The sequence below is a fragment of the Bombina bombina genome, chromosome 3 (assembly GCF_027579735.1).
Source record: "Bombina bombina isolate aBomBom1 chromosome 3, aBomBom1.pri, whole genome shotgun sequence".
NCBI classification, from domain to species: Eukaryota; Metazoa; Chordata; class Amphibia; order Anura; family Bombinatoridae; genus Bombina; species Bombina bombina.
In genome coordinates, this window is record NC_069501.1 from 989,718,939 (window position 1) to 989,735,550 (window position 16,612).

General features: G+C 38.5%; 1 protein-coding gene across 2 annotated transcripts in view; it reads right to left on the reverse strand.

Annotated features, from left to right (window-relative positions):
* The window catches only part of SUOX (sulfite oxidase), a 149,436-nt gene that overhangs the window by 50,391 nt on the left and 82,433 nt on the right, over positions 1-16,612 (reverse strand). For both annotated transcript variants that reach the window (XM_053708117.1, XM_053708116.1), the window contains exon 2: positions 7,914-7,980. In XM_053708117.1, coding sequence (XP_053564092.1) covers positions 7,914-7,969 — 56 coding nt within the window. In that variant the 5' untranslated portion in view covers positions 7,970-7,980. The remainder of the gene's footprint in view (positions 1-7,913; positions 7,981-16,612) is intronic.

Sequence of the window (16,612 nt, forward strand, 5' to 3'; positions counted from 1 at the left end):
GGTCTGCGGAAGCTCATCCCCTGTGACAGGTTGTCCAGGGACAGCCACCAACGGAGTGAATCTCTGGTCCTCTGATTTACTTGTATCGTCGGAGACAAGTCTGTATAGTCCCCATTCCACTGACTGAGCATGCACAGTTGTAATGGTCTTAGATGAATGCGTGCAAAAGGAACTATGTCCATTGCCGCTACCATCAAACCTATTACTTCCATGCACTGCGCTATGGAAGGAATAGGAACAGAATGAAGCATTTGACAAGAGTTCAGAAGTTTTGATTTTCTGGCCTCTGTCAGAAAAATCCTCATTTCTAAGGAGTCTATTATTGTTCCCAAGAAGGGAACCCTTGTTGACGGAGACAGAGAACTTTTTTCTGCGTTCACTTTCCACCCGTGAGATCTGAGAAAGGCCAGGACAATGTCCGTGTGAGCCTTTGCTTGAGGAAGGGACGACGCTTGAATCAGAATGTCGTCCAAGTAAGGTACTACTGCAATGCCCCTTGGTCTTAGCACCGCTAGAAGGGACCCTAGTACCTTTGTGAAAATCCTTGGAGCAGTGGCTAATCCGAACGGAAGTGCCACAAACTGGTAATGCTTGTCCAGGAATGCGAACCTTAGGAACCGATGATGTTCCTTGTGGATAGGAATATGTAGATACGCATCCTTTAAATCCACCGTGGTCATGAATTGACCTTCCTGGATGGAAGGAAGAATAGTTCGAATGGTTTCCATTTTGAACGATGGAACCTTGAGAAACTTGTTTAGGATCTTGAGATCTAAGATTGGTCTGAATGTTCCCTCTTTTTTGGGAACTACGAACAGATTGGAGTAGAACCCCATCCCTTGTTCTCCTAATGGAACAGGATGAATCACTCCCATTTTTAACAGGTCTTCTACACAATGTAAGAATGCCTGTTTTTTTATGTGGTCTGAAGAAAATTGAGACCTGTGGAACCTCCCCCTTGGGGGAAGCCCCTTGAATTCCAGAAGATAACCTTGGGAGACTATTTCTAGCGCCCAAGGATCCAGAACATCTCTTGCCCAAGCCTGAGCGAAGAGAGAGAGTCTGCCCCCCACCAGATCCGGTCCCGGATCGGGGGCCAACATCTCATGCTGTCTTGGTAGCAGTGGCAGGTTTCTTGGCCTGCTTTCCTTTGTTCCAGCCTTGCATTGGTCTCCAGGCTGGCTTGGCTTGAGAAGTATTACCCTCTTGCTTAGAGGACGTAGCACTTGGGGCTGGTCCGTTTCTGCGAAAGGGACGAAAATTAGGTTTATTTTTGGCCTTGAAAGACCTATCCTGAGGAAGGGCGTGGCCCTTGCCCCCAGTGATATCAGAGATAATCTCTTTCAAGTCAGGGCCAAACAGCGTTTTCCCCTTGAAAGGAATGTTAAGCAATTTGTTCTTGGAAGACGCATCCGCTGACCAAGATTTTAACCAAAGCGCTCTGCGCGCCACAATAGCAAAACCAGAATTTTTCGCCGCTAACCTAGCCAATTGCAAAGTGGCGTCTAGGGTGAAAGAATTAGCCAATTTGAGAGCACGAATTCTGTCCATAATCTCCTCATAAGAAGAAGAATTATTATTGATCGCCTTTTCTAGCTCATCGAACCAGAAATACGCGGCTGTAGTGACAGGAACAACGCATGAAATTGGTTGTAGAAGGTAACCTTGCTGAACAAACATCTTTTTAAGCAAACCTTCTAATTTTTTATCCATAGGATCTTTAAACAAACGCACCACTATACCCATAGAAGATAGTTGTGCTTTCAGAGTAGAAACCACCCCCTCGACCTTGGGGACTGTCTGCCATAAGTCCTTTCTGGGGTCGACCATAGGAAACAAATTTTTAAATATGGGGGGAGGGACGAAAGGTATACCGGGCCTTTCCCATTCTTTATTTACAATGTCCACCACCCGCTTGGGTATAGGAAAAGCTTCGGGGGGCCCCGGGACCTCTAGGAACTTGTCCATTTTACATAGTTTCTCTGGAATGACCAAATTCTCACAATCATCCAGAGTGGATAACACCTCCTTAAGCAGAGCGCGGAGATGTTCCAGTTTAAATTTAAATGTAATCACATCAGGTTCAGCTTGTTGAGAAATTTTCCCTGAATCTGAAATTTCTCCCTCAGACAAAACCTCCCTGGCCCCCTCAGACTGGTGTAGGGGCCCTTCAGAACCAATATCATCAGCGTCCTCATGCTCTTCAGTATTTTCTAAAACAGAGCAGTCGCGCTTTCGCTGATAAGTGGGCATTTTGGCTAAAATGTTTTTGATAGAATTATCCATTACAGCCGTTAATTGTTGCATAGTAAGGAGTATTGGCGCGCTAGATGTACTAGGGGCCTCCTGTGTGGGCAAGACTGGTGTAGACGAAGGAGGGGATGATGCAGTACCATGCTTACTCCCCTCACTTGAGGAATCATCTTGGGCATCATTTTCTCTAAATTTTGTGTCACATAAATCACATCTATTTAAATGAGAAGGAACCTTGGCTTCCCCACATTCAGAACACAGTCTATCTGGTAGTTCAGACATGTTAAACAGGCAAAAACTTGATAACAAAGTACAAAAAACGTTTTAAAATAAACCGTTACTGTCACTTTAAATTTTAAACTGAACACACTTTATTACTGCAATTGCGAAAAAGTATGAAGGAATTGTTCAAAATTCACCAAAATTTCACCACAGTGTCTTAAAGCCTTAAAAGTATTGCACACCAAATTTGGAAGCTTTAACCCTTAAAATAACGGAACCGGAGCCGTTTTTATATTTAACCCCTTTACAGTCCCTGGTATCTGCTTTGCTGAGACCCAACCAAGCCCAAAGGGGAATACGATACCAAATGACGCCTTCAGAAAGTCTTTTCTATGTATCAGAGCTCCTCACACATGCATCTGCATGTCATGCTTCTCAAAAACAAGTGCGCAATACAGGCGCGAAAATGAGACTCTGCCTATGATTAGGGAAAGCCCCTAGAGAATAAGGTGTCCAATACAGTGCCTGCCGGTTATTTTACATAATTCCCAAGATTAAAATAATTCCTCAAGGCTATGGAGTATAAAATATAAATCAATTTAGCCCAGAAAATGTCTACAGTCTTAGAAAGGCCTTGTGAAGCCCTTTTTTTCTTTCTGTAATAAAAATGGCTTACCGGATCCCATAGGGAAAATGACAGCTTCCAGCATTACATCGTCTTGTTAGAATGTGTCATACCTCAAGCAGCAAAAGTCTGCTCACTGTTCCCCCAACTGAAGTTAATTCCTCTCAACAGTCCTGTGTGGAACAGCCATCGATTTTAGTAACGGTTGCTAAAATCATTTTCCTCTTACAAACAGAAATCTTCATCTCTTTTCTGTTTCAGAGTAAATAGTACATACCAGCACTATTTCAAAATAACAAACTCTTGATTGAATAATAAAAACTACAGTTAAACACTAAAAAACTCTAAGCCATCTCCGTGGAGATGTTGCCTGTACAACGGCAAAGAGAATGACTGGGGAAGGCGGAGCCTAGGAGGGATCATGTGACCAGCTTTGCTGGGCTCTTTGCCATTTCCTGTTGGGGAAGAGAATATCCCACAAGTAAGGATTACGCCGTGGACCGGACACACCTATGTTGGAGAAATTGGGTTCAGTATCCCTTTAAGGAGGGAGATTGTTGCACGTCAGAGCCCTGCTTTGTGGGCCGTGCCGTATGGATAGATAGAGGCAGACTTCTGCGTCTAAAGTGCTAGCCACAGAGGAACTTCATCGCTCCAGACAGATCAAAAGATGGACTGATCTCGATTCCCTGCTTCATTAGAATGCTGATTTTATATTCTGCTCCTGCGCTGGTGTTAACTAATCTGTGATCTGGAGGTGGTATTTTTTTTAAATTGCATAAACATTTGTATGATTTTGCTTACTTAAATTTTTTCAGCTGAACTTTGTTGCCGTTTCACTTTGAGGTTTTCCAGCGTTTTCTGTATTGATAACATGTATTTTCAAAACGTTCCAGCTCACAGATTAGCTAACAGCAGCGCAAGAGCAGAATTGGAGCAAGCCGATGATCTCTATTATACTCAGTGTATAATAGAGCTGCGCAGCCAGGAAATCACCTCCACTGAAAGTCTCCAACACTGCAAGCAGGGACTAGAAAGGAGGAGCTGAGGGGGGTAATGTCTGCTTTCAGGTGTTCCAGTCAGCCTAATCAACAGTGCTAAACTGGGGGGTTTTTAAACCGTTTTATACTGGATTTTAGATAAGCATCTGTGCATATTATTTTTATAGTAGTGTTTATTACATACAGTTATATGAAAATTGGTGTATACTGTCCCTTTAAGTAGATGAAAGCATACAACATATTTATGCAATATTCATATGTAATAAAGATTTTTAACTATGTATTATACATGTCTCTTGCAATTTCAGCGCTAATGAGGTTGTCTTGTCCTTTTATCTTTATTTTTTTCTTTGCATATGTTAATGGGGATTGTTTAACCGCTTAACGCCGTTAGGACATTCCATGCCGCCCTAACAGCGCTGGGCTATAACGTTATTAGGACGGCATGGAACATCCTACCATTTTTGGAGTCCTGCACCCTTTTGCTTAATGGAAAAATCAGAATGAGGGCATGCCTAGCATCGTAGGCAATCCCCATGATTCAATCCCGGCGTTGAAATCACGTGATCGCATCGACAATCACTTTATTTTATTTTTCAAGCAAGTGTTTTAAAGGGACACTGTACCCAAATTTTTTCTTTCATGATTCAGATAGAGCATGCAATTTTAAGCATCTTTCTAATTTACTCCTATTGTCAAATTTTCTTTATTCACTTGGTATTTTTATTTGAAAAGCAAGAATTTAAGTTTAGATGCCGCCCCATTTTTGGTGAACAACCTGGGTTGTCCTTGCTGATTGGACAGCATCAATAAACAAGTGCTGTCCATGGCTCTGAACCACAAATTGGCTGGCTCCTTAGCTTAGATGTCTTTTTCAAATAAAGAAAGCAAGAGAACGAAGAAAAATTAATAGGAGTAAATTAGAAAGTTGCTTAAAATTGCTTGCTCTATATGAATCACAAAAGAAAAAATTTGGGTTCAGTGTCCCTTTAACGTCGGATTCGTTCCAATGTAAACACTTGCCTGGGCATAAAGGGTTTAAAAGAGGGAGTTTTTCCTTTGCTTGTTTAGGGAGGATTAGAACAGGTTTTAGTAATGCCACAGTGGAGCTGGTTCTATGCGAAACAGCTGCTCCAACAGAATGGGGAGGCAATTGTCTCTTGAACATGTGACAAGGCACAGGTACCAACACTGGCAATTCATGGCAATTGTATGTGTTTTGTTTCTTGTATATATATAAATCTGTTAAATATTTGTATTACATCACTTCTAGTTTCATGGAATTGTCTCCAGCTAAAACCCAGGAAGGGCCATAAAAATCATAGTCTTGATGGCAAATTAGTGTTCTTGTGATGCGATTACTTCCTCAGTTAACAAATTAGTCAATGGTAAAGTATTGCTCTATGTGCCTATTTTGTCCACTGGAGTATAATATCAGTGTTGAGAAATATCACAGTAAGTATTTCCCTGTTAACAAGTGCTGTCTGTGATCAAATTATTTTACATACATGTATTGTTACACACTATTTTTATAGCACCTTTCACTATTTTATTCTAAACATTATGGATCTATATTTTCAATCACAATTTTTTTTTTTATATACAGAGATAAATGCCATAAGCCTACATAGATTTACAGATCTGGAATGTGTATAATAAATAAGCTTAGGACAGGTATAAGCCCTCTGCAGCAAAGAATAGCACTATTGTGCTGTAGATATTTTCATTTAAGGTATGGTGGTGATAAAACGGAAATTAAAATCCTCCATTAAGAACGCTAAAAATTATTGTATCGACAATCAGTACAACTAGGCAAGTATCACTGCTTGCCTTCCCACAGAAGTGGTCTGTATACATTCTTACCATTGCACTAGAGAACTCTGGGTAATCTATGCAAATTAAATATATAGGTATACCTCACTCACACTGCGGGTTAGGGACCAGAGCCCCGCTGTAAAGTGAAAACCGCCTTAAAGTGAAACAATGTGGTTTTAGCTTTCTTTTCACTTGTCAGTGTGTTTAAAAACAGGTTTGAACTAACATATTAGGGGTGCAATAGCGCTAAATTTAGTTTAAAGGGACACTGAACCCAATTTTTTTATTTTGTGATTCAGGTAGAGCATGCAATTTTAAGCAACTTTCTAATTTACTCCTATTATCAATTTTTCTTCGTTCGCTTGCTTTCTTTATTTGTACAAGAAGGCATCTAAGTTTTTTTTATGGTTCAAAACTCAGGACAGCACTGTTTTATTGGTGGATTAATTTTTCCACGAATCAGCAAGGACAACCCAGGTTGATCACCCAAAATGGGCCGGCACCTAAACTTACATTCTTGTCTTTCAAATAAAGATACCAAGAGAATGAAGAAAATGTAATAGGAGTAAATTAGAAAGTTGCTTAAAATGTCATGCTCTATCTGAATCACAAAAGAAAAAATTTGGGTTCAGTGTCCCTTTAACACTAGCACAGCACAGTATTCAATTAGTATTCAATAAAAACTACCTGTAAAATAGTGACAATTACTGTAGTACATTTTGCCAGACTACAACACTGAGACACAGGTTGCACTGTAACGCTGTAAACAGAGTGAAATAAGCTTAACAAAATGCTGCCAGTCACTTTTCTTGCAATCTCAGAATAAGTACAGCACTGTAGCAAAATCCTTGGAGGTTGTACTTCAGCTCCACAAAACGCTGTAAAGTGAAGCGCTGTAATGTGTGTACCTGTACAATATCTTATAGTTTTTGGGGTCATACTGCGCCTGACCACAGAATCCCCCTATGGGGTAAGTGCAACAAAACTAAAACTACTTCTACACAGCTATTTGGGGTTTATGAACTCAGCTGAAGAGCGATTTGCTGCTTCACTAAGAGGAGTAGTGGGGGGTTGGGATGTGTAGAGGTAGATAGAGAAACATTAAAGTGCCATAAAACAAGTTGAGATTTGTGCATATCCCAAAAGGGCTAATTAAGTAAAAATAGTTTGCATAAAAATGTTTTTTTCAAAATTGCTGGCAAGTATAATTTTTAAAAATAAGCAAAATTGTTTACAAAGCCATGCTGTCTGGATTAGTGTGATTCACCCCCTTATCAGTGTGTAGCATCAAACACAGGCATTGTATTTTAACAGAGTTCACACGGCTTATTTGCTTCTAGGCATGCTCCAGCAGATAATGACTGTTAGAGTCTTGCATTCTACCATATTAATGGTGGATATAGATGCAACCATAAAAGGAATTCTGTGGGGGGAGTTAGATGTACAATTAAGAAAATTAAAAGAAAGAGTTAATGACAAAGCACTGCAGTATACCTTTGCAGGTAAAGTCATTATTATATTTTGTCTATCCCAACTTGTTGTAAGCAGTTAACTCTGCTAATTGTAGAAAGCTGTGCCCAGCTCCAAAATGTATTACAAACAAGAAAATGAAAACACCTGGACGGTCATAAACACATACATTGAACAGGAATTGAACTCAGAATGTAGTAACTTGCAGAAAATATACAACAGAAGATGGGAAACCAGGAGTATGGAGATTTTAGAATGAGCACTATTGCCTGGCGATCAGATGCCTAGATGAGTGTGGTGTGTGCGCACGTGTGTGTACTTGTATTAATACATATAGGTAAAATGTTTTATTGTTTAACTAACAAGTATTTGATTTTGGTCACTATTAATGCCCCCTCTTAGTCACTGAGGAACCCTATATATGTGGTTGCTGGAGTTGTTTCTGTACAGGGGACATACAAACATAGCAAAACATCCAAACATAGCAGGTTCAAGAGAGCACACTTATAACCTTGACTGGATTTTACCTTTGAGACCTTGTGAGACTGCGGAATGCCACTGATGAAAGTCCACAGAATATCATCTTGAAATATGCTGCAAACAAAATTCACAATTATTATGGAAAGTATAAAGGATTGAATCCAACACAGAAAAGTCTTTTATAATCCTTGTACATTAAAAGCGTAAAAAGAAAGTGCTCTGAATTTATTAGATAATGTTATTATTGCACTCTTACCTCTGCAAAGGTAGTACACATAGTTGCAGCTGCAGAGCAGGACATTTCACAAGGGTTAAAACACATAGTTAAAAAGGGACAGTCTACTCCCAAACAATTTTTGTTGTTTAAAAAAAGATAGATAATCCCTTTTTAAGCCCATTCCACAGTTTTGCGTAACCGACAGTTATATTAATATTTTTTACCTCTGATTACTTTTGTATCTAAGTCTCTGCATACTGCCCCTTATCTTAGTTCTTTTGACAGACTTGCATTTTAGCCAAGCACTGCTGACTCAAACAACTCTACAGGACTGAGCACAATGTTATCTATATGGCAAACTAGTATTGTCTTGCAGTGAAAAAACTATCAAAATGCACTGAGATAAGAGGAGTCCTTCAACGGCTTAGAAATCAGCATATGAGCCTTCCTAGGTTTATCTTTTAACAAAAAAAAAAAAAAAAAAAAAAAAAAAGGACAAAGCAAATGTGATTAAAGGGACACTGAACCCAAATTTTTTATTTCGTGATTCAGAGCAGGAAATTTTAAGCAACTTTCTAATTTACTCCTATTATCAATTTTTCTTCGTTCTCTTGCTATCTTTATTTGAAAAAGAAGGCATCTAAGCTTTTTTTTTGGTTCAGACACTGGAGAGAACATTTTTATTGGTGGATGGATTTTTCCACCCAGGTTGTTCACAAAAAAATGGGCCGGCATCTAAACCTACATTCTTGCATTTCAAATAAAGATACTAAGAGAATGAAGACAATTTGATAATAGGAGTAAATTAGAAAGTTGCTTAAAAATGTCATGCTTTATCTGAATCACAAAAGAAAATTTTTGGGTTCAGTGTCCCTTTAAGTAAAATTGGAACATTATTTAAAATTGCTTGCCCTATCTGAAACAAGGAAGTTTAATTTTGACTAGACTGTCCCTTTAAAAGGGTGAGAAGTGAAAAAAACATGCTCTAATGACTTAGAGTACTTACTTTCTCGCTACAACGGCCCTTTATATTAAAAGAAAATGGGACAAAATAAAAAAGTATGAAGTATAATGCAGTATGTTTTTTTACTATACAGCCAATATTCTAGCCACGTTTTGAATGTAGTCCAAGGCAATGTAGTTTATGGCAGTTTATTGTGCGAGACGGCATCAAATTATCTGCTAATAGAGGAGTAACCTAAATTTACAGTCTCACCCTGGGCTATTACTTTTGTTACTCAAATAAATCAACTAGATAAGCCGGGCACACCGATAACATTATGGATTTGATCCAGTAATATGACATAGAAGACAATTATTTCCTTTAAAAAAGTTTCTATTAGTTTCCCACAACTGAAGCCAGAATGGGGAAGGACAGTATATGGGTGGAATAAGCCAGAATGATCATTTAGGAGCCATGGCTTTCTGAATTTGTCAGTTCCAAACAGTTTCATTAATTATATCTTTACTTTGGATGAAAAACTAACAAAGCCTTTAACATTGTATTCAGGAAAGCAGCGGATGAGAGTTAAAGGGACACTGAACACAATTTTTTTCTTTTTTAATTCAGATAGAGCAAGCAAATTTAAGCAACTTTCTAATTTACTCCTATTATCAATTTCTTTGTTCTCTTGATATCTTTATTTGAAAAAGGCATCTAAGCTTTTTTTTGTTTCAGTACTCTGGACAGTACTTTTTGATTGGTGGATGAATTTATCCACCAATCAGCAAGGACAACCCAGGTTGTTCACCAAAAATGGGCCGGCATCTAAACTTACATTCTTGCATTTGTAATAAAGATACCAAGAGAATGAAGAAAATTTAATAGGAGTAAATTAGAAAGTTGCTTAAAATGTCATGCTCTGTCTGAACCCAATTTTTTTCTTTTGTGATTCAGTGTCCCTTTAATTATTATCAAAGATGTTATAGGAACAAACGCCTTTTCAAATGAGCCCCCCCAACTGTGTGGTGGATTTCCTCTGCGGTTTTATGTTTACATAGATTTTCTATAGCCAATACTACAGTATTAAAATAGAAAATGATAGGTTTCATCTGGCAAAATCAGTTATTTCTATAAAAAAAAAAAATTGGAGGTTGCAATCCAGAAATGTAGAGAAGGCATTTCACGAGTAATTACAGTATAGACATATAAAATGTTTACCTCAAATTTTATGAGAAATTATTATTTTTATTATTATTATTATTATTATTATTAATTTGTAGAGCGCCAACAGATTCCGCAACACTATAAACAAATGCGGAGTACAACAAAACAATTATAGGGATCAAATGGGTAGAGGGCCCTGCCAAGAGTTGCACTGTTGTAGTCAGTTCTTAAGAAGGTGATCTACAAACAGCTGGACACTTAGGCTTACCTCAGGGGATAGCAATGGAGGAGAGGAACTGGTATAAAGAAAGGTTAGCGTAGGTTGTATGCATCCCTGAACAGTAGAGTCTTTAGGGAGCACTTGAAGCTTTTAAAACTAGAAGAGAGTCTTGTGGAGCGAGGCAGAGAGTTCCACAAAATGGAAGCCAGTCTGGAGAAGTCCTGTAAACGGGAGTGTGATGAGGTGACGAGAGGAGGAGAGTAGGAGGTTGTGAGCAGAGCGAAGGGGACGGGAGGGAGAGTATCTGGAGACAAGGTCGGAGATATGGGGGGGGGGAGCAGAGCAGTTGAGGGCTTTGTATGTCAGAATGAGAATTTTGTGTTTGATCCTAGAGGAAGCCAGTGAAGGGATTGGCAGAGAGGTGCAGCAGATGAAGAGCGACGTGTAAGGAAGACGAGTCTGGCAGAGGCATTCATTATGGATTGTAAAGGAGCTAGGCGGCAGGTGGGGAGACCAGAGAGGACAGAGTTGCAGTAATCGAGGCGGGAAAGAATGAGAGAGTGGATTAAAATCTTAGTTGTGTCTTTTGTAAGGAAGTGTCTAATTTTAGAGATGTTTTTAAGGTGGAAGCAGCAGGCTTTAGCCAATGACAATGTGAGGAGTGAAAGAAAGATCTGAGTCAAATGTGACCCCGAGAAATCGGGCATGCGGGGTAGGGGTAATGGTGGAGTCGTCGACATACAAATGTTATTGTAAACCGTGGGACTTTATTAGGTAACCTAGTGATGACGTGTAGATTGAGAAGAGAAAGGGACTGAGGACAGAGACTTGTGGTACTCCGACAGAAAGTGGTGACGGGGCAGAGGAGGCCCCAGAGAAGGCTACACTAAAGGTACGGTTTGACAGGTAGGAAGAGAGCCACGAGAGGGCTGTGTCACAGATGCCGAAGGATTGGAGGGTTTGGAGCAAAAGAGGGTGGTCAACAGTGTCAAAGGCTGCAGGCAGATCAAGGAGGATAAGCAGAGAGAAGTGGCCATTTGATTTTGCTGTAAGTAGGTCGTTGGTAACCTTAACAATTGCTGTCTCTGTAGATTGATGGGGATGAAATCCAGATTGCAATGGGTCAAGGAGGGAGTTTATTGTAAGGAAATGGGATAGGCGTGCATAAGCTAGTTTTTTGAGAAGCTTTGATGCAAGAGGGAGGAGGGAAATAGCGCAGTAGTTGGATGGGGAGGTAGGATCAAGGGAAGGTTTTTTGAGGATAGGTTGTGACCAGTGCATGTTTCAGCGATGAGGGAAATATACTGGTGCTGAGAGAGAGGTTGAAAGTGTGAGTATAGGGGTAAGGGTGGCAGAGAGGGAGAGGAGTAGCTGTGAGGGGATAGGGTCAAGGGGACAGGTAGTGAGGTGAGAGCGCAGTATAAGTGCCGAAACTTCTTCCTCAATAACAGGGGAGAATGAGCTAAGTTTAAGGTTATGTGTGTTGTGGTTAAATGAGAGCATTTGAGGGGGTGAGAGAATGGAATTATGTTGATGCGTTTCTTTAAAGGGACAAAATATTCAGTAACATCCAAAATAATAGAATTTAAAAGTGAAGGTGCATCCCTAATAGAAATTAGTGGCCACTCTTGGACCAACTAGTCTAGAGTTGCAGAAAAACAAGTCGCTTTTTGACCCATTATCGGATAAGAGACATAAAATAACAGCAAAGATATGAAGAATTTTAAACTAGAAAAGGGGCTCTATCACCTCCTAGAAGGATAAATAAAATGAAGAAAATAAAGTGACTAAAGTAAAATGGTTTAAACCCTTGTAATAGGATGAACACTTAAAGGTGCTACATATAAATACAATATTTCAAGAAATAAAGATGAGAACTGTGTTATGCTATATTATACCATAGGGGGACAGGAATCTGCAGACCAGCATTAGAAAATACAGCAAATTTATAGCTAGTAATACGCATGACAACATTACCCAAACTAGGTTAGTTTCTAAAAAGAGGATTTGGTATCACTGGCTGTATCTAAAAAATTAGAAAGATGCAAAAAGAAAATCCCCCAACTATTCATTAATGTCAGCTCGACCATAACCCCAGGGTGTGGCAGGGAAAGTCTCCAAATAAAATATAACTCAGCAAGTCTACTTTTATATGATCCTGAAACTAACAGTGAACATTAAAGCGACAGTTTACACAAAAATGTTCTCCCCTTTAATGTGTTCCCAATTATCAATTTTACCTTCTAGAGTATCAAATTGTTTACTAGTAGCTCCTTTACCCCTATTTCAGAATTTGGAATAGCTGATTTAGCCTGTGGTATTCCCCCCTATACTGAAAGTTTCTGGTCTTAAAGGACCCCTAATTACAGTAGAATTGCATAATTAACAAGTGCATGTCATGATAAAAAGACAAATGATTTAACACCTACTATGAATTTCAAATATGCAGTAATTTTTTTTTTCCTGGCAAACTCCAGTCCAGTTTAATAATATATACACACAATATAGATATATACATATTTTGTTAATGGAAGTAAATTGGAAAGTGGTTTAAATTTGCATGCTCTATATGAATCATGAAAGTTACATTTTTACTTGAGTGTCCCTTCAAAGGGCCATCACCACCTGATACTTTTCTTAATTAACCCACTCCAGTTCTTTGTAGTGGGCACAAATGTTTCCAGCCGACCATGAGTGGCATGTGTAGAAACTGCAGACATTTTGGAGACTGATGACCAGTTTGAATATAGTAGGAAACCCCTGAAGGCCAGTCTAGACTGCTCAGGTCAAATGTCCTTTTAGATGAGATCTTCATAGCTGCTCCAGAGTTACTAATTTTCAGTTGGAGCAACTAGCACAGAGTTAAAGGGACAGTCTACACCTTATCATAAATTTTAACTACCTGCTCAAACACATTAAACAAGTGTCCTGAATCAGGTTGATGGTACACCTGCTAGAAAACAATAACGGTAATTGTGAAAACTTTTTTTTTTATATCAGTTTAAAATGGCTGTCAAGCTCCTCCCACCTCTTTACCTGTCTTTGGTTATGTATATTACTTTCCAATCATGATCGACTCGTAAATTAATTCTCATGCACGCACATACTATTTTGCATATGAGCAGTTAAGTCATTGAAGTGTTGCAGCCTTATCAGTCCCTAATGCTTTAGGTTGTAACTATCGTTCCGGGTAAGGATCATTGAGCACTGCTTTGCATAGCCCTGAATTTGCATTGCGCTAGCTATGTTATTGAAATTAATTTGAAACTATTTTCTATAGTATAATTTATTTTGTCTACTATATTTATATTATACTATATTTAAAATATATAATTTGATACTTCATCCCTCATATTGTGTTTTATGCAGCATTTTTATTCTTAGTCTTTCTGCCGGTGGCTGCATTAACATCATCTGCCTCAGCTTACCTTTAGCAGGGCATGTTTATTTTCCTGACCTCTTGCTACATTTTCACTCCTCTTGCCCGTACTAGATTCTATGTTATAATCAAATTCTTCAAAAACCTGGTCACACTGATTATTACTTGCTAATCTTAACATCGCGAATCAGCACGATCCTCTCATAAAAATTATTCTACACACGGACTTGTGTATAGAAAAAATGCAAATAGAAAATCAAATAAGCTTTAAAAAAAGTTTTTCTTTTTATACTGCGTTTAATATCTTACCAAAGTGCTTTAACTGAGCTAAATCTCAGCATTATATACTTTGATTAATAAATTGAAACTGCAAGGTAGAAAACTTTGTGCTAGATATTAGGTTCACATTGTGTAACTTGCAGTTCCCCTCTGAAAGTTTTTTTTTTTAAATCTGTTTTGGTGATTCATATCAGACAAAATATATATTAATGATATTCAGCTCCCAAATCTGGCAAACGTTATTAAATAACTTTAAGAAAATGTTTTTACATGCAAAGTATCTATGGGTAATTCATTTGCATATTCAAATCTATGCTAATATGTGCAATATATTTATTTTAAAAGTCTCATCAAGTATAATAAATAGTGAACAAATATTAAATGTATTTATAGTTCTTATTTTAGTTTACAACTTTGCATTAGACAGTGAAAAATGTTTGCAAGAGACCAAAATATAGTTAATGTTAGACACACAAAAAATAGTTCTAAAAGACTGTTTAATTTTGGTAGTTTTAAATTTGCATACATCTATAATCTATATGCATTCTAAAAGTCTCCTTAAGTATAATAAAGAGTGTATAAGATATGTTATATTAAGTTATCCAAACCTCATACTCCTCGAGTCTTGCTCTGTTTTTTTTATTAAAGTGGATGGATGACGGTTAACAATATCTTTAAAGTCTAATTCAACACTAAAAGTATAATTTATACAAGAAGTGATTGAATATCTAGTAGTGCACTACAGCTTCTCTCTTTCATGATACTAGTACTCACACCTAGCAAAGATTTGAATTAAATAATGAATTCTTGGATTAGGATTTATTGCAGTTAGCGGACTTCATTTATTTTTTACAATAATTAATAAATTAAAAGTTAACTAAATTATTAGTTATGGAATGTGCAAAACCTTGTTGCTAGTCTCCCCCTTTTTAGCTTGCAGATCCCATCCAAACTGTGTTTTTTTTTTTTAATTGTGTGCTTCATATCACTCAAAACATTTATTGACGATATTCAGCTCCTACATCTTTGATAAATGTTATCAAATAGCGTTTTTTTGAGCCACTTTTTACATGCAAAGCATCTTGGGGTCATTTAATTTGCATATTCAAATTTATATTAAGGTTGCTGCTATCTATTCATTGTAAAAGTCTCCTCAAGTAGAATAAGGAGTGAGCATGTATATAATTAAAATCAGCTGTACTAAAATTACTTTTCTTAAGAGTTTATCACTAACAACCAACAGGTTGCTGAGAGTGTAGCACTAACAAACAGTATAGGGACAGGAGCTGTATATCATTATAACAGTTGCATACAGCGCTCTCTATTGATTATTATTTATATACAGTGCCCTGCTCTCTAGTGCTTATTATTGATATACAGCTCTCTCCATTGGTTGTTAGCTATATTCAGTGCCCTTTATTAGTTATGATGTACAGCACTCTCTATTGCTTGTTAGATACATACAGCGCCCTCTATTGCTTGTTTGTGATATACAGAGCCCTCTATTTGTTGTTAGTTACATACACAGCACTCTCTTTTGGTTGTTAGTGATATACAGAACCCTCTATTTTTTGTTAGTGATATACAGCGCCCTCTTTTGGTTGTTAGTTACATACAGTGCCCTCTATTGGTTGTGAGTTACATACAGCGCCCTCTTTTGGTTGTGAGTTACATACATCGCCCTCTATTGGTTGTTAGTGATATACAGAGCCCTCTATTTGTTGTTAGTGATATACAGTGCCCTCTATTGGTTGTTAGTTGCATACACAGCACCCTCTATTGGTTTTTATGATGTACAGCACCCTGTAAGTGATATACAGCGCCCTCTATTTGTTGTTAGTGATATACAGTGCCCTCTATTGATTGTTAGTTGCATACACAACACCCTCTATTGGTTTTTATGATGTACAGCACCCTGTAAGTGATATACAGCGCCCTCTATTGGTTGTTAGTGATATACAGAGCTCTCTATTTGTTGTTAGTGATATACAGCGCCCTCTATTGGTTGTTAGTTGCATACACAGCACCCTCTATTGGTTGTTATGATGTACAGCACCCTGTTAGTGATATACAGCGCCCTCTATTGGTTGTTAGTGATATACAGCGCCCTCTATTGGTTGTTAGTTCCATACACAGCACCCTCTATTGGTTGTTATGATGTACAGCACCCTGTTAGTGATATACAGTGCCCTCTATTGGTTGTTAGTGATATACAGAGCCCTCTATTTGTTGCTAGTGATATACAGCGCCCTCTATTGGTTGTTAGTGATATACAGAGCCTTCAATAGGGACAGAGGGACAGGGATAGATGGATAGGGATAGAGGTATAGGGACAGAGACAGAGGAATAGGGATAGGGACAGAGGGATAGGGACAGAGGGATAGGGACAGAGGGATAGGGACAGAGGGATAGGGACAGAGGGATAGGGACAGAGGGATAGGGACAGAGGGATAGGGACAGGGACAGAGGGATAGGGACAGAGACAGAGGAATAGGGATAGGGACAGGGACAGAGGGATAGGGACAGAGGGACAGGGGGATAGGG